General features: G+C 39.1%; 1 protein-coding gene across 6 annotated transcripts in view; it reads right to left on the bottom strand.

Annotated features, from left to right (window-relative positions):
- Positions 1-3,528: 3,528 nt before the first annotated feature.
- Positions 3,529-21,958, bottom strand: part of PTPN2 (protein tyrosine phosphatase non-receptor type 2) — a 35,091-nt gene continuing 16,661 nt past the window's right edge. For 3 of the 6 annotated variants that reach the window (XM_051610044.1, XM_051610045.1, XM_051610049.1), the window contains 4 exons: positions 16,971-17,180; positions 15,724-15,882; positions 10,392-10,582; positions 5,769-9,723 (listed from right to left, as the gene is read on the bottom strand). In XM_051610044.1, the coding sequence (XP_051466004.1) occupies positions 9,516-9,723; positions 10,392-10,582; positions 15,724-15,882; positions 16,971-17,180 (768 nt within the window). In that variant the 3' untranslated portion in view covers positions 5,769-9,515. Of the gene's footprint in view, positions 5,109-5,768; positions 9,724-10,391; positions 10,583-15,723; positions 15,883-16,970; positions 17,181-21,958 lie in introns of those variants that run through there. The other 3 variants (XM_051610046.1, XM_051610047.1, XM_051610048.1) reach the window with 2 other exon arrangements.

The raw sequence follows: 21,958 nt of genomic DNA, 5'->3' as shown, positions 1-21,958 counted from the left end.
AAAATCATAGCAAGTGTGATAATAAATTAAACTTCAATCAAAATTAGTACAGCTTGGAACAAGGAGAAGCAGTGATAAAAGCTCCAGGAGGAAAAACAGGGCTTCTGAAGCAACACTAAGGAAGCATTCCACATTTTTCTGAGGCATGAGAGTTGTATTTTCCTTCCTTAAAAGATAAAAGGTACAATTTATCAAAAAAATATTCCCTCAAATAGCTTAGACATAGTAATTTTTTATCATTGTCGCTTTGGCTAAACCAGTACTTAGGTTGCAAACATCTTAAGAGGACAAGCCAACCAAGATTTTTTAACACTCTCCAACTGTTTCTAAATAGGGACGTGCCGGGAATCCCTCCTGATTTGTGTGCTCAGAGGCAGGGCAGGCAGGTGGCCAGGCGCTGCACTGACAACCTGCTGCAGAGGGCAACGGGAACTGGGACTGAAACGTTGGTTTCAGGGCAGACCCGGCCCTGCCACCTGCTCTTCCTTCTGTAGTTCTACAGCTGAAGAAAAACTGTTTGTGCTCCGAGAGAATACATCACATGTGAAGGCATCAGGTAAGCTCCTAATTATAACAGCAAGATCTCTAAGGAGAAAGGAAAAAAAAAATAGCATTTAAATGTATTTTAACTTAGAAATGCCATCATATAGTTAACTAGCAGTAGCTAGGGTAGCTTTCCTGCCCCCTTTTCCCCAAGGTATTTAACAGCTAATTAACGTGTTCACCAAAATCTTGCAATAAATTTGTGAGAAAAGCAGGCAATAGAAAATAAAATAAAAATAAATTTAAAAATCTTATTCTCTGCTCTTACTCACTGGACTGACTGACATTTATATCCATGCTGGTCATGAGCAGTTTTCCACTACTGGCATCTCTCTTCAGCTATTAACAAGTAGGAGGCAAGAAATCTAATATCTGCGAGCAGTTAAAAGGCTTGAAGTTCTTATGATTTTATTGCTTGGAGCTCTTCTAAAATTCTCCACGCTCTGAAGTTACGATAACTCCATGTTCAGAATTGCATCAGCCTTCTCATCTCCTGAGCTTGTCTGCTTTCTGGGTTACGGTGTGGCCCTGCAGTCTCTCCCTCAAGTGCACAGATCCTCAGAACAGGGGTGAGGTATACTACTGCATCCTGCAGGCAGTTTGCATGTGTGACAATGTTACTTTTGTTTGTTGGACTGGTGGTTTTAATCAGCAAGTCTTTGACTTACTTTTGTCAGAGATTCACGATTACTAAAATGACTCTGTAGCTCCATCTTCAAATTAGGAAAAAGCAATACACAATTGATTGCTATGCTGCAGAAAAGCCTCATTCTTGGCTTATAAACTACTTACTAAGGAGGAACCTTAACCATTCCAGAAAGGCCACAAACTTTTATTTTTTTAATACCTTGTGAAAAAATAATAAGCCCTGTGGCACAAAAAAAAATTGTTAAGATTCCCCAGAATGGTGCTCATTCTTTAAAATAATAAAAATCAGGATCTAAATGGTGGTGTCTGATGTTACGACTGCAACTACCAAGCACTTACCCAAAACCCACATGAGAGAGGCAGGATGGCTGCTTTCAGGGACCTTTGCCACAACCGGAAATACTTTCAAAGCAACACATTTGCAGGGAGCTTCTAGGAGTTTAAAAACTGAAGCTATTCTCCCTTATGAGGAAAGGCTGAGAGAGCTGGGTCTCTTTAGTTTGGAGAAAAGGAGACTGAGGGGTGACCTCATCAATGTTTACAAATATGTAAAGGGTGAGTGTCAAGAAGATGGAGCTAAGCTTTTTTCAGTGATGACTAGTGATAGGACAAGGAGTGATGGATACAAATTGGAGCATAGGAGGTTTAAGGTGAATATCAGAAAAAATTTTTTTACTGTGAGAGTGACAGAGCACTGGAACAGGCTGCCCAGAGAGGTTGTAGAGTCTTCCTCACTGGAGACATTCAAGACCCGTCTGGACGCATTCCTGTGTGATGTACTCTAGGTGACCTTGCTCTGGCAGGGGGGTTGGACTAGATGATCTTTCGAGGTCCCTTCCAACCCCTATGATTCTATGATTCTATGAAGTGCTATAAGCAAGAAAAGCAACCAAGCTTATTTTTCTAATTGGAAACTTAACATGGAGAAGAAGAGAATGGCAAGTACAAGAAAACAGGGAAGCAGCTATGAGCTTTCAAAACTGGTGGCAATTCCTCTTGGATTCTTCTCCAAATACAACGCAGCTTGTGTTGCTCACAGAAAGGAACAGAAAAAAAAGGATTCCATGTGAGGTATACTCAGGTGAATGGGAAGGAAGCAAAGCCTGTACTGTTCCAAACTCAAGAAACTGTGTTTTACCAGCAACAAGTTCAAACAATGTGCCTGCCAGGGGAACAGCAATGGAGAACTACTAGGTGATGGCAGGTCATGGATGAGAGATGGTGTAGTTCTAGGATTGGAAAGTGGGAATTAAGCAGAATATTTTTAAGTATTTCTTTAATAGGAAATTAAGGAAATTAATTACTAGGCTGGCGAGTGAAAAGGTGATTGCAGCCAGAGGATGCAGACAAAAGGCTGTATGAAAAACAAGGCAAGTCTGATAGGCCTAAAACTAGCTGGAAAAACTAAGTAGACTAAAAAATTGAGACAAGAGCATAAATCGCTATGAGGCAGATGGCAGAAAAGAGCGTTTTTGTTTTTGTCTTTATTCCCAACACAGGCCAACTGCTGTGTGACAAACTTCTTCACAGGGTCCAACTGGTCTGTCACACAGAAACGTGAAGGTTGCTGCCATCCTTTGGGGAGGCAGGTGGTATCCTGCAATACAGGAACTCTGTCCAAGAATAGGAGTTAATCACTGGTGTGAGCGAGGTGGCAGACAGGCTCTGTGCTGACAGGTGAAGACTCTCTCTGACTTAACTTTTTTCCTCCCTCTCCTTTCCTAACTCACTGCCTACTGGAAATACGTGTCTAGCATCTACACTCCAGGCCCGCACGCTGACCTGGGCATGTCGATATTGAACTATGTCAAAGTAGGTGGCAGTGAGAATGACCGAGTTGAGATAATAAAAGACATACACGTGTTGGAGGGTCTGGGCCAGTGAGCCAAGACTTCTGCTGATGCAAAGCAACCCTCAATCAAACCTGACAAAGCTCTGGTTTTGGAACTACTCTCTCTTTGTCCCCTTTGCCTATTATGAAGTTAGCCTGACATCAAGTTTAGCGCAGCAGCTCAGCAGAGGGAAGTAATTTTAAAAACTTCAAAAGCAAGGAAATTAGTATATTGATTAGAAGAGTCCACTGTGCAACAAGGGCCAAAGTACATTCAGCCTTCCACACCCCACAAGATAAACCAAGTTAATTGCATCTTTGGTAGTTACCTATGATAGCAGAGGTAAAATAATGAAGCGCATGCACATTGTCAGTAATTATACATTTGCTTACTCACAATCAAAGATAACAAAACTAATGAAAAAGAGAATCACAGCTGAAGGTAAAAAGCATGAATGGCTAAAAGCTGTATCCAAAGCCCTATCAAATAGTATAAACAGACTCCATTTCCTGAACTCAGCAACAGGTTTATTGCAGTGGTTTTGGCAGACCTTGATCTTTCGTTATAAATACTACTGCTCTCACACCTGCACCAACTTGAAAATGACAGCTGAATCAAGTTGTGATGTTGTTTTCTTCTCCAATATAGATGAGAAACAATAGTAATCACCTAAAGAAATTAAAAATACTTAGATAAACTAGACTCTGGTGATTCAGACCATTTCAAGGCAGTGTCAAGCACATATTTAGCTCAAGCAATGGCATTAAGTATTCCCCTGATTCAGCTTCAAGTTAAACACAACTCTGAACATACTGGCTTTTATGTACGAGCCTCGAAACCAAGTTCTGTTAAGATTTCAGGTTGCTGCTTATTTTAGAACCTTAGCTGGCCTAGCTTTTCCCCCTCTTCCATGCTTTGCTTTCAGCACCTGTATGATTTGTATGAAAACCCATTAAAAAATATGTGAAGTACAAATTACATATAAAACCCCATCATATACTAGTTTAGACAGTTGTATTAAATATAGGTTTGTTTGGGTTTTTAATTAAGGTTTATCTGAAACTGTCAAAGATCATCAGCAAGTGCAGAACTTAGCTCAGCTCTGCTACAGAAAGTACAGAGCTAGAAACCCTGCTGAGTCCATTAGAAGAACTCTTTCAAGCAAGATTCCACTTTATCCTTTTCCAATGCAACTGTTCAGGTTGTTTCCCAGAGAACACTGACAGGAGACATGAAGTAAAACATCATACATACAACACTGTGATGGCACAATTCAAAACCCATTTAATTAAAGACACCGTTCACTTTGTGCACTTTGCACCTGGCTCTCAGCTCCCATTAATTGTATATGGCTGTGGGTAGCAAGATTTCCCATCTTTGCTGCCTTTAAACCACCACCACCACCAAAACACTTCCCCTTCACAAAGTGCCTGTGAACATTTTGTGCATATTTCATAGTAAACATCAGGATTACCAAACCGACTGGTCAGATTAATAAAATAATATTAGTGGTGTATTACAAAAGAAATGTGCAAGAGTTCCTCCTAGCTCAAACTACAGTACTTAACATTACTGAAAATATTTGCTTAAACATATTCTAACCATTTTGCCACTTTCCAGTTAAGACGGGCTACCAGGAAACCTTAAGGCAAAACATTTCTTCTTCTGCAAAACAAGCTCTTAAAAGTTCCTGCCTAACATAATGCGCACACAAGAGCATATTGTCCATTTAAAAAAATATTTAATGCTGCCAAAAAGTATAAAAATACAATAAGAATGGCAGTACAAAACAAAATATTTCCTAATTTATTTCTTTTACATCTTTCTACATTAATACAGGCATTATAAAAACACAAGATGGCAAATTATTTTGTTTTGCAAAGTAGCACGCTGCTGGTGGTCTTCATCCCCTCGCTGCAGTTTACGTTGTAAACAGATAACTGAGGTCTTCTTGGTACTTAACAGACCTCACTTTTTTTGTTCCCGAAGAGGGGCTCATGTCTCGCTTTGCATGTCAATAATTTGCAGTTTATAGCTGCAGAATATTCACAAGTCTTGAAGGCTTAGGTGTCAGTCAGTCTCGGCCTGCGACATACAATGCAGAAGAAAGTCACCGATTCAGTACACAGTAGGGATAAAAAAAGAAAGAAAAAAAAAAATAAGAACAGACAGTGGGTTTGTAACTCACTATAAACACCAACCAGCTTCTCACACATTCCCTGCAGCAACTACTGACTATTGCTTGTCTGTAGCAAGAACTCCTGGAAAGCTTTTTCAGAAAGTATTTCCATACCGGAGCAAAAGGCACATAATTGCTGGAGAGCTTCAAGTACAGGTCTCAGTCCAGCAAACCACTTACTCATGCACTTAACGACAAGCACTGCAGAAGTCTTGTGGGGCCTTAGTGGGACTACAGAAGGCTGCATCTCACCATGCTAACACCACCTCTCATGGCTCTGTAGGCCAGTTCTGACACAGCAGCATGGAAATAGGTGTTTCTAGGCAAAGGTTTCTTGTAGTGAGGAACACATTCCAATACTGGACATTTTCCTCTTGGGGAAGGTGAGGCTCTACTTTGAGGAACTCAGAAAAGATCTTGGTGTTCACAGCACCAAATATCCAAGCTAGTACAACTAAAACACTTGCAAATTCTGCAAGCGACAACTTTGACCAGTTAAGACAGAATAAAAAAAAATTCTTCAAGGAATTATCCTTCCAATTTAAATAAAGACTCAGACAGAGACAAAATTTTCAACACATTTATTTTTCATACATAAAAATGAAAGACTGACCTAAAACTCTGGGGGAAAACAAAAAAGCCCAGGAAGACTACTGTGTGTTATGTCAACTTTACAAATTTCATCCTCTGACTGAAGCCACTTGGCCATGCAGAAGACTCTCTGTTTTGTCTTCGTTTATTTAGTTTCTTGTGGAGTCCTCTAGGTGACTCAGGTTTAACTATAACGCTAAACAGCAAACTAAACAAATCTGGTTAACATTCATGAAACTTAAAGCTATCCAGGCTTTTTAAATCGCCCGCACAAGCCAACCACACATACATGCATACACATTTACACCACTTCCCTTCTCAGTGGGATATAAACTGGTATCAGTAAACCATTTAACTCAAGGCTGAACAAAATAAGCTAAGTTTCACTTGCAGCATCTTCCATAAAATAAATATGTAATTTATTTTTTTTCAAATTGCTGTTCCACGCAGAATTCAATTATTTTGCTAGTAAGAAATGTAGTAATATTTCAAGAAAAATACAGATGTACCATCACTTTAAGTGGACTGCCCCTGCACAAAGATCAACATAAGCAGCAAACCTAAAGGACTAATTCCAAATCTGCAAACCCTTTGAAACAGAGGTCCAAATGTGGTTGGTGATTTTTTTAATAAAAATGTGCACAATTTGTACAGAAGTGTTCATCTTAGAGTCAAACATGGTTTAATCAAGTTCAAGGGAGTCCACTATGTATCCAATATTTGGACCAGAACAGAGGGACAAAACCCAACACACCATCACTTTGAATCAAGTGCAACAGCATTTTAGAAGCAGCACAGGACCAGCCAGAAGCTTGTCAGAACTTGGGGGAGGAGTGGGCAGGAGAGGGGTCAGAAGGCACATCCTTCAGTTTTACTCTTTCTTCAAGCATTTCCTACAACAAAGGTCACTGGAACCAACAGTTCCTCATTTTGACCTGTGTCTGTTCTTACTTAACATCCAAGTTGTGTAAAACTGCTGCAAGTTTAATCTTGCAGAATAACAAATTATCACATGGACTCAGCTTGCAGAAAAGAGAACTAGCTTCTTCCAGATGTTGGTTGTTAAGGATTACTGACAGACACAGAATAAAGAGTTTTATCCAAATTATCTCCTAGAATGTACTAAAGGATCTAATGCTTAGTGTCTCTGCTCAAACCCATACTGTCATGGACAATTCACTGTACAAAGTAATATTGTTGAAAACTTGTATTGGTTCATAGTTCTTAAATTCTTAACAGTTAAGATTCTCAATAGATCATGGAACCAAACCAATTTTTTACAGATCAACTGTTGAATGTGCAAGTCCTGCTTTATTTCATCAAGAAGTGCAAGATGATGTAAGATGGTACCCTCCTGCCCTGTCCCTCCCACAAAATAAGAATGCCTGCTCAGGATCAAGAGATCAAAAAAGCCAGGATTTAGAAAATGGAATCAGGAAGAGATTCAAGTGACAAGTTGACAAGCCACAGTTAGAGCTCAGTGTAGGATACTGGTGGCCCAGGAAATTTTTCTCATGCAAACAGAAAGGCAATAATAGACAGTGTGTGCTCAGTGAAGGTTTTGCCTGCACCTTTTCCTTAGTTGCTTTGAAGTATTTAGCATAGAATCTGGAATATTTCTGTTATAAAAACATTCAATTACATTCCATGTGTTTTTTCACAACTATAGTATCTTTTATAAGGCACATACATCTACACCTACTATCAGTTATAGCTGACACAGAAAAACCTGTCTTCCCAACTTAAAAAAAAAGAAGAATCTTTTGCCACAGTAACTATTATGAAATGTCTTAAATACGTAAGCTGCCTGCCTGTACTGAGTCACAGCCATCAGTAAGTCATTTTGCTATTAGAGCTGCATAGTTGGTTAGTAAAGCCACAGGACAAATTGTACTCATTTACTAACACACCATTTCCCAAATTCAGAACCGTATGTTCCAAGAAACTACACTCGTTTTGCTTATCTGAATCCTTAAGCATGTGTTTACTATATAAACAGTGCAGTCCAAAATAGTATTAGCTATTGTGAAATGAGAATTTAAAAGAGTAAACTCAACTTAGCTTTGCGTAGTAAACGTCACACTATTTGGGCCCCATGCCTGGTATGCTACTACTAAGCTTGTGTGCCCTGGAAACCTTTCAAGTTAAATCCTTTGGAGAAGGAGCAAAATAATTATGTAGCTCTTTTAGTATTTTTCAGCAGTCAATCCAATCAGTACTTTACAAAAGGCCCAAAGGGTGGGTGTGTGTGTGTGGGAGAAACCCCACCAAACCCAAACACCCAGCATAAAACAAGCTAGAAAAATGAAGAGAGAAAACACGACTTCTCTGAAGTCACCCAACAAGGCAATACTTGAATAAATAAAATCCAGGCCTCAACTTGGCTGACAGCAAGCTACATAAAGCCACATACAGTCTCTGCATTCAAAGAGAATTTAAAGACAGAAATCACAGAAAGTGATTTGTATTGACTTACTGTTTAGAAAGTGTTACTGTTTAACTAATGGAATGGGACTGCTCTGTAACTTTAAAGTGACTGCAGCGTAGGTATTCCCAAAGTATTGGTCATTAAGTGTTTTAAGTCGTGCCTCTTTGATACAGTGCTGGGGAACCTGAAAAGCAATTCTAGACTTTGTGAAGTGGCTTACACAGCTGAATATACTGGCTATGGGAGAATACTACCAACATTTGTTTCCTATTAATACCACCCTAGGAAGTCAAACTATAGTTTCCTTTGATTTGCTTTCTACACCTATTACTGAGGAATGAATTTTACTCTTTCTAGCAATCAACATCTATAGACACACAAAACAATGATTCACATTTAATGGAATGTCAGAACTTTAACAATGTTGGCCTTCAAACAGCAGTTGAAGTCTGAATACATTAATCAACTGAACAGTATGCTTTCCAGGGGGGCTAAGTTCTCAAAAGCCTTAAAAAAAAATATATCAAATTTTCCAAGCCTTACTTAAATAATGACAACTACAAAAAATAAATAAGGAATGCAAATCAACAGAGCAGAAATGGGTAAGTGCTTCATCAGACCCCTGGCTGCTCACATCATAAATTTGAGAGTCAAAATATGGGGAATGGTTGCACTATTATTTTCATGCACAAATTATAATTACATTTAGTTTCAAAATCAAATTCTTTTTGATCAGAAATTTGTACAAACTGAGCTTTTAAAAGTACAGTGAACTACAAAAAGATTAAATATGCAATTATAAAATATATTTATCCTAGGTTGTAAGAATATAAAATGTTTATGTTCATGTCACTAATACATTACACATTACACACATTTAAGGATAACTTCTTTGCATTAATAATGTAAATGATACAACACTGTTTATTGCTTATGTCAGGCATGTAAATTTAAATCCAGGCAGCCTTCAGTAGCTAAACCTCTGTGGTTCAGAGTTTGCTTATGATCCAGTAGAATACCATTTTAAAAAGTGTATAAACAGTTGCAGCAAGTTTGTACCTGCTCATATAAACAAAAAACATCAACTCTTTTGGGGGGCAGCAGTTCATTTTTGTAAGTACCTGCAGTGGAAAGTCCTGAGATGTTGACATGTGATCAAGTTTACATCACTTCTCTATTGTATGTAACAGTCTGTACCCACTCCATGTGTAAGGAGTTTACTGCTTAAAGTGACACCCCTAGTCATTAACTTTCAGCAAAATTAGCTGCTGAAGTAGACAGGCTTACTGTCTACTTACAAGGAATGTTCTTGAAAATATATTTTCCAGCAAAAAAAAGCGCCAACTAAAATCAGTGTACCAAACCCAATCTTAGTGAGAATAGGTTTCCAATATAACCACCTTTTTCTTTTTCTTTCAGTCTCATTTAGCTTCTGCTTCATCTGCTGCAGCTTCTGTGCTGTATTAGCTTTTCGATCCTCTCGCAGTCGTTTTCGGACAGCACTGGAAGAGAAGGAAAAAGAACCTAACATTGTAGAACTGGAAAAAAGGCCACCAGAATATTAAAACAAACCTCTTCCCAACACACTCCCAATAGTGAACCAACCCACCAGTAGCATATGGCAGCACTATATAAAATGTAAACAAAGCGTTCTTTATTCAGCAGTTCACTGCTGGGGCATAAGTACTCATTAGTCAGAGAAACTTCACAAAGACAAATTCAGGTGACACAGCTAAATCACAGAAATCTATTAATAGCACTAAATTTAGCATGAATTAATAGGGTAACATATGGCTCCAATGATACAATTTCAGTCACCATACAAGAAAGTTAAGACTGTATTTAAAAATCAGTATCAGATTATAGTGGGCACTTTTAGGATGCAATTCACACTGTACAACAGAGTTCACAGTCAGTCTGTAGGAAAAGACTTTCAAGTATGAGGTGTAGCTGCGTCACAGAGATATCTGTGTTTTCTTGACCTTTAAACTGTAAAACTTTTAACACAAGGAGTAATTGAAGTTATATTTTAAAAGACAAATCAGTCAGTCAAATACTACCTATCCTTTCCCTCTATTGAAAAAAGATCTTGAAGGTTTCTTACAAAAAAAGCATACTCAGCCTTTTAAGAGTGTACCTGTTTTCTAAACAGTTTCCTCATTTTGCCTACCTTTCGATGTTTTCACCTGCGATATCTTGAACTTTAGTGGACAGGTCAGCATTTATTTTCTCCATATGATCTTTGCTCTCCAGGGCTATGCTGTTCCCATTGTACTTCTCCATGGTTATTTTGGTTGGGTGTGGAGGAGACTGCTCAGAAGTTGGTGCTTGGTCCTCCTTAGAGAGCTCCTTCCACCGTTTCTGCAAACAAGGAGAACATACTTCAAACACTTCCCTAATGCTGAGGGCCCTGTTTGCCCAAGATGTCTTCCAACAGAACAGTCACAGAAGTAGATTAAAGGAACTACTAGATCAAGGGAAAAAAAAAATAAAAATTGCTAAATGAAGAAATAAGGTTATGTAAAGATGCGCCTTCTCCAACAAAGATGTCTTCTCATATTTCTCCAGGATGATGCTATTCTGAAGGTATGAGGCCACTAACTTCAGGGCTTGTACTGTCCACAGTAGCTTCACAATGTGGAAGCAACTTTTCATAGAATCATTAAGGTTGGAAGGGACCTTAAAGACCATCTAGTTCCAACCCTCCTGCGTGGGCAGTGACACTTTCCACTAGACCAGGTTGCTCAGAGCCCCATCCAACCTGGCCTGAACACTTCCAGGGAGGGGGGAGCCACGATTTCCCTGGGCAAACTGTTCCAGTGTTTCACCACCCTCACAGTGAAGTATTTCTTCATACTATCTAATCTAAATCCACCTTCTTTCAGTTTGAAACCTTTACCCCTTGTCCTATCACTATCACTGTAAAATGTCCCTCCCCACTTTCCTGTAGGCTCCCTTCAGGTACTAGAAGGCTACTGTAAGGTCTCCATGAAGGCTTTCTTTTTTTTCCGGGCTGAACAGCCCCAACTCTCTGAGCCACTCTTCACAGGAGAGGTGCTCCAGCCATCTGACCATCTTCGTGGTCCTCTTCTGAACTTGCTTCAACAGCTCCACATTCTTCTTATATTGGGGGCTCTAGAACTGGACATAGTACTCCAGACAGGGTCTCACCAGAACAGAGTAGAAAGGGAGAATCACATCCTTTGACCTGCTGGCCACATTTCTTTTGATGGAGCACAGGACACTGTTGGCTTTCTGGTCTGCAAGGACACATTGCCAGCTCATATTGAGCTCCTCATCTACTACCACCCCTGAGTCCTTCTCCTCGGGGCTGTTCTTAAACCATCCTCTGCCCAGCCTGTAACCGTGCTTTGGATTGCCTTGACTCATGTGCAGGACCTTGCACTTGGCCTTTTTGAACTTCATGTGCTTTGCATGGGCCCACCTCTCCAGGTCCCTCTGGATGGCATCCCTTCGCTCCAGTATGTCAACCACACAGCTTCATGTCATCAGCAAATTTGTTCAAGTTGCACTCAGTCCCGCTGTCCACACTGCCAACCAAGATGTTCAACAGCACTGGTCCCAAGGAAAACCACTCATGACTGATCTCCACCTGGACATCGAGCTGTCGACCACAACTCTTTGAGTGTGACCATCCCGCCAATTCCTTATCCACTGAGTGGTCCATCCATCAAGTCCACATCTCTCCAATTTAGAGACAAGGATGTCATGGAGGACTGTGTCAAATGCTTTGCAAAAGTCCAAGCAGATGACATTGATTGCTCTTCCCTTATCCACCAACTCTGCAACCCTGTCATAGAAGGCTACCGAATTTGTCAGGCACCATTTGACCTTGGCAACACCATGCTGGTGGTCACCAACCACCTTCTTGTTTTCCATGTACCTCAGCACAACTTTCAGGAGGATCTGCTCCACAATTTTGCCAGGTGTAGAGGTAAGACTGACTGGCCTGTAGTTCCCCAGGTATTCTTTTTTCCCTTTTTAAAAATGAGGGTTATATTTCCCCTTCTCCAGTCAGTGAGAACTTCACCAGACAGTCATGACTTTTCAAACATGATCAAAAGCAGTTTTGCAACTTCATCCACCAGTTCCCTCAGGACCCAAAGATGCACCTTCAGGTTCCTTAGATGGTCTCAAAACCCCCCAACAGGGGGTGGTTCTTCCTTCTCCCAATCCCTGCCTTTGCATTCTTTGGGTGTTTTTGATTTGGGTGGTGTGCCTTGAGCTCTTGCCAGTGAAGACTGAGGCAAAAAAGTAATTGAGTACCTCAGCCTTCTCCATATCCTGGGTAACTAGGTCTCCCTTTTCCTTCCTGAAAGGGCCTACATTTTCCCCAGTCTTCCTTTTGTCACTAACATACCTATAGAAACTCTTCTCATTGCCCTTGATTTCCCTGGCCAGATTTAATTCTATCAGGGTTTTAGCCTTCCTAACCTGATCCCTGGCTGCTCAGACAATTTCTCTGTACTCCGCGCAGGCTACCTGTCCTTACTTCTACTCTCTGTAGGCTTTTATGTCTGAATTTGTCCAGGAGCATCTTGTTCATTCATGCAGGCCTCTTGGTGTTTTTACCCAGCTTCCTCTTTGCTGGGCTGCATTGTTTGGAAGCTTAGAGGAGATGATCCTTGAACATTAACCAGCTTTCTAGGGCCCACCTTCCCTCCAGGGCTTTATCCCATGTTACTCTATCAAGCAGGTCCCTGAAGATCATAGAATCACAAAACCATTCAGGTTGGAAAAGACCCTTGGGATCACCAAGTCCAACCATCATCCCTACTCTACAAACTTCTCCCCTAAACCATATCCACCAACACCACATCCAAGCAACCCTTAAACACATCCAGGGATGGTGACTCAACTACATCCTTGGGCAGCCTATTCCAGCGTCTGACCACTCTTTCTGTGAAAAAAAAATTTCCTAATGTCCAGTCTAAACCTCCCCTGTTGCAGCTTGAAGCCATTCCCTCTTGTTCTGCTGTTAATTACCTGTGAAAAGAGACCAGCACCAACCTCTCTACAATGACCTTTCAGGTAGTTGTAGACACTGATGAGGTCTTCTTCCCTCAGCCTCCTCTTTCTCAATCTAAACATTCCCAGCTCCTTCAAGCATCCTTCATAAGATTTATTCTCTAGGCCCTTCACCAGCTTCGTTGCCCTCCTCTGTACTCGCTCCAGCACCTCAATGTCTCTCTTGAATTGAGGTGCCCAAAACTGGACACAATACTCCAGGTGTGGCCTCACCAGCGCTGAGGACAGGGGGACAATCACCTCTCTCCTTCTGCTGGTCACACTATTTCTAATCCAAGCCAGGATGCCATTGGCTTTCTTGGCCACCTGGGTCCACTGCTGGCTCATATTCAGCCGCTTGTCCATTAGAACCCCCAGGTCCTTTTCTGCCAGACACTTTCCAGCCACACTTCCCCAAGCCTGTAGTGTCACCTGGGGTTGTTGTGGCCCAAGTGCAGGACCTGGCACTTGGCCTTGTTGAAGCCCAGACCATTAACATTAGCCCAACGATCCAACCTACCCAAGTCTCTTTGCAGAGCCTCCCTATCCTCATGCAGATCAACACTCCTGCCTAGCTTGGTGTTATCTGCAAACTTACTGATGATACACTCCATGTCCTTATCAAGATCATCAATAAAGATGTTAAACAGAAACGGTCCCAACGCTGAGCCCTGAGGAACACCACTTGTGACTGGCCTCCAGCTGGATTTGACTCCATTGACCACCACTCTTTGGGCCTGACTGTCCAGTCAACAGATCATGTGCTCATCCAGGCCATTAGCAGCCAGCTTTTTTATGAGAGTTCTATGGGGAACCATGTCAAATGCTTTTTGGAGGTCCAGATAAACAATATCTACAGCCTTTCCCTCATCCAATAGTCGGGTCATCAGGTTATAAAAGGATTGGTGCTACACAAGGGGAAAAGACTCCTCAACTCCCAAAGTGCTGCAGTTGCAGGCACTAGCTGTAAGGCAAGTAAAGGTTTGGTATATGTTCTGTTTGGACAGTTCTGTTTGGACATCCATGGAGATGTCAGAGATGAACATTTGGGTACTGTTATATTAGAGAAGTGTTTGATGACTTCATTCCCTCCCCATCATTAGCAGAGTGAACATCTTCTAGAAGAGTGTATGCTAGAGAAGCACACACACATTCTGAACAGTACAACTGTTCCATAAGGGAGAAAAACATTATCTAGCTGACCTTAAAAGGAGAAATACTCCTATTAAGTACTGCCAATTAATTTTCTGGACAGGACTCTGAGGTCTAGAGAGAAAAATGCCAGGACAACTGCCTGCACTGCAGAAAACACTTATTTAGGAAAGATCATCTGAACAATACCATGGTGACAAGGAAAAGAAAAAACAGAACAAGTGAGAATTGTGCCTTCTTTGTATTTTCTTAGTATGAAGAAGTAACACACTTGAATCTGACAAGCAGTGTGCTCAATTGACAATGCTCCCTTGTATCCAGAAGCAAGAAATCCTGTGATCTAGATGAGTAAGTGTGGGAACCAGAGTTACTCAGTCTGAGGATGATAGCTTTGAAAAAAAAAAAAAAAACAAAAAACAAAGCAGAAAAATTACAGAGAATACCTTCACACCACCAGAAACTGCTTCCAGAGAAACAAGAAGCTAAATTAGCTTTACGATGAAGCACACAATCTTCTAGGGATATGGCACAGGTGTCAGATTAGCAGCACACTATCTACATGTTGATTAGTAGTTGTGCCAAATTATTTCTTTATTTATACAGTAAGACAAGAAATATTTGTAAAAGAGAAGAATCCAACAACTACCAGAACCACAGAAAAGAGGAACTGTGTTTATCTGCTTCATTCATGATTTTAAGAGATTAATGAAATAAAAAAGCCCTAGCATAAGAAAACAGAATTAAGTCTGCTTCACAGCCTCTCTTCCCAGTCTTCCCTCCCACCATTTAAAATAGCTGTAGCTCCTATTATATCTGCAAGCCACACTGATAAAATAGTGAGACTTGGTCATCTCATGTTCCTCTAACTTCCACTAGCTGTAACACAAATTTTAAAGGATACGAAAAAAAAAAAAAAAAAAGGAACTTTATGAATAAACCTGATCTGTAGCATCAGACAACTTTATTGTTAGAAAAATATATACCAAAAATAAATAAATCCTAGGATCCTTGTTATCTTTTCAAAGTGATACTGGGCATTACTTTTGTCCTTCAGTACTGAAGAGATCAACCTTTTTTTATAAACATTAGCACAGATAAGTTATTTTTACATTTATCTAAGAGGGGATAAATACGTAGGATTACAAGTTTAGCCAATAGAAAGCGCTGATCAGATACCCTCTAATGCCTTCTAGATGTCTATAGAAAAAGGCAAGTTATTTAAATCCCACAAAGTTATATGGTTTAAAATAGTTCAGACATCATTCCTAACTACTGTTAGCAGTCTACTATTCATGTTTTAACATATGGAGCTAAAAATTTACCTGTATAGTTGAATCCCCCATTATAAATTTTGCTCCTTCTATTACAGCCATATATGAAAATCTTAGTTGATCAGGAGTCTGAATAAGTCCCATTCGATATTTTCTCATATCCAGTAATACCTTCTTAATATCTACAGAAAATGGGTCTTTTTTCTCCATCTGTAAAGAAAGTTATATTGAAAGCATCATTACTACTGATGGAGACAATACAGAAAAAATAATTACAAGTAAAAATGAGTCACAGAATTAAATCTCAGAATTAATTTCTTCCATGTTTCCATTAGCTATATATGCAAGTAACATCTCAAATTATTTCTAAATAGTTTTTACAGGGAAAAAGTCAACCATCTAATACAAGCTTATTATTAACACAGTGATCACATATGTATTAACCAAATAAATCAGTACACTAATATCAAGCCTTAAAATCAGAAAATTTAGATACACTTGATTTTATTAATGCATGTGTATGTACTTTGAAACAGGACTGTAAGCATCAGAACTATAAAGCAATATTTTCTGTTTCTCCTGAATAGAACAGCAATTTGCAATGATGGAATGTGGCAGAAGTTTTCTTATTTAAAGCAAAATCCCTAATCTGAGGAATGAACACACTTATCCCCACACTACATTCATGGGGCATTTTTAATCACATATCTGAACTCCTTGCAATAATCACTTTAATTATTATTATTATTAAAGTAGACTTGTATCAAAATAACACTTTTGTTTCTCAAAATGCAGAAGAAAAACTGAAGAAAAAAAAATAGAGAGGACTTCACCAAACCAGAAGACAACTGTCTTAAAATGTAAACGAAATCCTATTTCACCTAACCCTGTACTGTACTTCTCACTATTACCAAGCACAGCCAAAGACAAAAAGTCTGTGTCTGGTTTTAAAAATGCAACAAAATTTAAAGATTTTAAATATGATTTAAGATTTCAAGTTCGCTCAAGTCATAAGCAATTACAGATGATGCAGTTAATAGAGTAAGCAAAAAACCTACTCATTCATGAGGTACTGCAACTGCCTACCAAGCCCCACCTCCCTCCCAGAGGGTTGCACAGCTAGAGAAATTCTGTACCATCCCCCATTACACACTGCATTAAGGATGATCTCTAAATAAAGTTTTCACTAGCATTTCATTAACTTAAATGCTTTTAAAGCCTTCTGACCAAAAAAATCCATATTGGAAAGACAGGCAGGCTGTCAGAAGAGGTGGCAGAGAAAATGACCAAACACTCACCAGAACAAGACAAGTGTCTACTAAAGAAAACGTGCCAGAACGTCCTATCCCTGCACTGCAGTGAACTACTGCAGGTCCGTGTTCAGAACTCAGGGAGCCAGACTCTCTGACTTTAAACAGGAAGTTCAGGAATGAAGCTGGGGACTCAGGAACTCCAAAGTCTGGCCATGTAGTATAATGAAAATGAAATATCATCCTGGACTCACCACTCTAGAAAAGAAAACAAATATACAATACAACTAGAAAGTATTCTACCTTTGTTTAATTAGCACACACTTCCCCAATTTAAACCAATACCTATTTTCTATTTTTAACCTCCCACTTAGAAAAACAATCCAGTCACTTGCTTCAAGTTGGATAACAACCAACAGTGCAACCTGAAGCAGTTTTTCCTCCAAGTTGGTAGTTTTTCCCTTGGCAATTATTACCATACACATTTTTTTTCTTCTTCTCAACCTTCCAGTATTACACTTGGTTTGCTTTACTACTTGCCCCCAAATATTCCTCTTTTTCTACCATTAATGCAGCTTAATAGCTGTCAGCAATTATTAGGCTGCTAACATGAACAGGACTGAAAAAAAATGCGTGTCAGCATTGTAAGCACTCACCACTCTTGCTCAGGGCAAGTTTTAATATCAAAAGGTATTAGCATCCTTTTTATACTCACTACACTACTGAGAGAAGCAGGAAACTTTATAGAAAAATCCTAGAAGAACCCATATAGCAGGATGTCTAGCAAGAGTTCTACTGGATATATACATTCTTTGTAAGTAAGAAAGACAGATTCCAAAACCATGCAGTTGTTTTAGAACCATGCAGCTCCTCTCCTAAGTACTACAAGAAATCATCTATATATCTGAAAAGCTTTGATGACAAATTTAGATCATATCTTTACTAAACATATTTCAGACCATCATATTTTTCAAGTAGTCTGAAGCCTACATAAACCTCCACAAAGTTGGAACACAAGATTTAAAATGTCAATGTATTCCCGAAGAGCTATTTTTCAGCAACAGTAAAATATAGCTTTGACATCCAAACCAATTATATTGTTAGTCTCTTCCTCGATCTGTTTGAACTTCTTATGAGGGGCAACTTACAAAACATCTTTGTGAAATGAGAACAGTCCATTTCAAGGTTAGAACAGTAACAAAAATACTCTCCCATTTGTCCTTTGCCTTGAACGCCTAATACTGAAAGACTGCCAATACTTTCAGAGAAAACTGGATAATAAAATTACTCAAGTCACTCTCAAATGTACAGTTATCTTCCAGGAATAATTTCTTTTGGCTAAGAGCTCAATCAGGACAACAGAGTTGGATCCATCATACTGGGTAATGGAGTATAGAGTAAGATTCCTTCAAAAAGGAAAAAAAACCTACCAAGGCCTAAATTGTATAAACATACTGGAATTTCACATTCTTATTTGTCTGAAGCAAAGTATTAAAAAACGTTTGCACTTTCAACTGGTATCTTACTGTTTTTCTGTACCTAGTTTTTCAACTAGTGACTTATCTCACTAATCTATCAAGTCAAATGACCCATTTGCTTCAAAATCATGGAGACACATTTTCATAAGAAATCTGGGAATTATAGAATTTTAGAGATAATGCTCTTAAGCTATTTTTTCTATTTCCAAGAAAAATAACTCATCAATTTAAAACAAGATTAAGAGGAAAGCTAGAGAAATTAACTAAATGCACAGACTGGGTAGAACAAAGTTTAAAGTGGTTTCTTATGAATCTAGATGATCCTTTGAAGGGGTAACTGATACTCTACCCCTGTCCCTCAAGATTCTTAAATAGTATTCTAGATTAAAGCCTCCCTTATACCCAAAGAAGGCAAAAATGCCCTCATCTATAGAAAACAAAGGTAATCTGTGGATCCCCCCCCCAAATCTCATACTGCAACAAGCAGTAAGCATTCTAAAAAAATCAGTAGTGCTTCAAGCACATGGCCAGTCACCCTGCTCATACAATAATCTGAAAATAGGTATCTCTACAGGAAGGATTAAACAATGCCGTTGTACATCTCATCCAGCTCTAACCCACAGAGTTTTTTCTCCCTTCCCATACTGTATGAAGGCTTTATCCATCCCAGTTTCCCACCACTTCAGCTCATTTTAAAAACACCTAATCTCTTTCACTATGAGTCTCATCTCAGAGCACTGGAACCAGCTGGTCATCTTTGAACTTACAGCTTCTAATCAGACATCCAAATCCCATTTGACTATTTCAAACACCCCACACTTTCTCTCTTAAACAGAATGGCTCTTTCAAGTGATGCTTGGCAGTCAACCTGTACAGCTGAAATATTGTCTTTTTGTTAATAAACATATCATCCTTTCTTAAGAACTTCCCCTGTCACTCAGCCATGCACCACAGCTATCACTTATGTTAAATGATGCAGGATTACAATGAGAAAAGGTTTGGCTTGCTAAAGACTTACAACTGTTGATTGACAGAAACGCAATTATAAAGAACAACTAAGTTTATTAAAATTGTTATCAGGAAACTAGACACTCTTTTAAAGAATTAGCTGGACTTCAAAACTCAGGCATTAATACAAAATTTTATCTGTGTTATACACTGGGAACAACACACTTTTGAACAGTAACTGAGAACCAGCTTATTTGATAGCAACCACAACATATTCTTCCAAGATGTATTCCCTAAGACTAGCTACCAAAAGAGAGAAAACAAAAATTCTTAAATAATAATGGGAGAGCTTTTAAATGACTATTCAAAAAAAAACAAAAACAAAAAAAAAGTCAAACCATTCTAGCAAAAGTTTCACAAACTACTGGGATAAGCTTTCAGTAAATAACCTACACAGCTAAAACTGATAAACTCAGGAAGCTACCACCACACTGCACAGTTCTCCAATCGCTGCTGGTAACACTAACAGCACAGTCCAAGGACAAGAAACCACAAGCCATGCTCCAGGTCACAAGCAAACATTCACACAGACTTGAGCAGAAAAATAACACAATGTTATTAGACTAACTTTCATCAAAATAAGCCTTGTCATAACCCGTTTTCAATGACTATCCAATCACTCAAAAGGGTACAGAAATCTTAGAATAACTTCAGGTTGTTCAGTCATCTGAGAGTATGAACATGAATAAAATACTAACAAAATGCTCAAAAGAATTTGACAACTTCAGTGTCAAGTAAACCAGTGAAGATAGAAAAATGCTGATCTGTCAATTTTCACACAATTCTTATCAAAGCCTTGATATCACAGTTTAAGGGCTACTGAAATGGTCTAACATAAGAAGGTGTAAAATACACCTACAAACTCAGTGGTCCTGTATTTAAAAATCATACCTTAAGTGCATTAACAACTAATTCGACCACATAAATAAGAAGGCATGCTTTAAGGGCAACATTCTAAGTGCTAAAATTCAAACTATTAAATAAACTTTTACCTCTTTATTAATTCATTCTAGTGCTTGGCAAAATGGTTTTCAACATGTTTATAAAAATGGTAATGAGGATAATGGGAGCCAAATAATCCTCACAAACACTCTGGGTGTTTTGCGGGGGTTTTTTAATAACAAGTGCACATCCTGTAAGTCAACATATCAACAGCTATGCCCATGGAGTCTGCCAGAGACTTGATATTCAAGTGAAACTGGGCTCCTCCTTTCTGTTAGACACAAGTCCCTTTCCTAACACCTCCCTCTGATTTCTGTGGTCATGAAGACCAAAATTAACCCCCTTGCACTTTGTCAAAGTGATATGAAGACAACCTACAAATTTAGAAGCAAGTACGTGCCATGTTTCAGAAATCCCTCCAAAACACAATAGGAGTGAGACACATATACACATCCATACACAAAGATACCACAAAACGTTGCCTGCCATTAGACCGCTTGCCCCCACAAAGAACTATCTTCTCAGTACATTCAAAATTTTGGACATGAAAAACTAGCAGCAAAGGAAATATTATCTTCCTGAACTACACTGACACTTCCTGGTTTATCCACTGGATCAGACAGACAGTGAAGGCCACTAAGCAGTCTTGTATCACCTTAATCTGACATCAGTGGCCATCAGAGGCTTGGTACTAAATTGAGAATCCATTTTGCTAATGGGTTTTTCCATACATTTGCTGTTTGCAGAGAACTTAAGATTCCACTTGGAGTTTATTCATGGACCTTACTCTAAAGTATTATACTGTGTCATATCAAATCTAGTTAATTTCTTCCAGTTCTTTCTTCTCCAGCAGATATTTTCAAACCTCTCCTTCGGTTGCTTTATTCTTATTTCTAAGAACCCAGCCTGGGATATGCTCATCAAGGTTCTTCCAGCAATTTTTTAATCCTTTCCCAGTGCTCCATTTCCTCCTCAGTCAGTCCCTGGTTTCCCTCAAGTACTGATGCTCATTTGCCCTCATTTAGCTTCTCTGAATTCTCTAGTATCAACATAGTGGGGTTTTGCTTATAAGCAAGCATTCATTATGAGAGCATTATCTTCCTCCATGCTATCTGGGTTGCCATACCAGAAACTACTGAAAACATAAGTTTTCCTTCTCTGAAGACCAGTATTTATATTCATGACAAGGAAAGCTAAAAGCAGCAATAAAGAATAATATAAAAATACACATTAAACACAAAGTGGAGTCTTCCAGAAGCTAACTGTCAGCATCTAACAATTCTCCTCAAGGTGAGTTCTGAACCTGAGCAACTACAGCAGAAAGCAGCAGTCAACTTTCAGAAAATGTAACCATTTACAACAACAAAATGATGGAGGATAGATACACAATGAAGCATGGTGGAAAGGCAGCTTCAAATTTCTAGATTCTAAAATGCAGACTGGGTCAGGCAAAAACCAAAGAAATTCTGCAACAAGCACCAGCAAGACAAAGCACATTAGAAATATTTTCAAAACGTTCTGAAATACACAAATAAACACCATCTCCTCTCCAAAGCTTTATGAGACTACACTAGCCCCAACAACAAAACCAAATGTTTACCTAGAACA

The sequence above is a fragment of the Apus apus genome, chromosome 2, assembly GCF_020740795.1.
Source record: "Apus apus isolate bApuApu2 chromosome 2, bApuApu2.pri.cur, whole genome shotgun sequence".
Lineage (NCBI taxonomy): Eukaryota > Metazoa > Chordata > Aves > Apodiformes > Apodidae > Apus > Apus apus.
The sequence above is the reverse complement of the archived record's forward strand: the minus strand, read 5'-3'. Positions and strand labels throughout refer to the sequence as shown.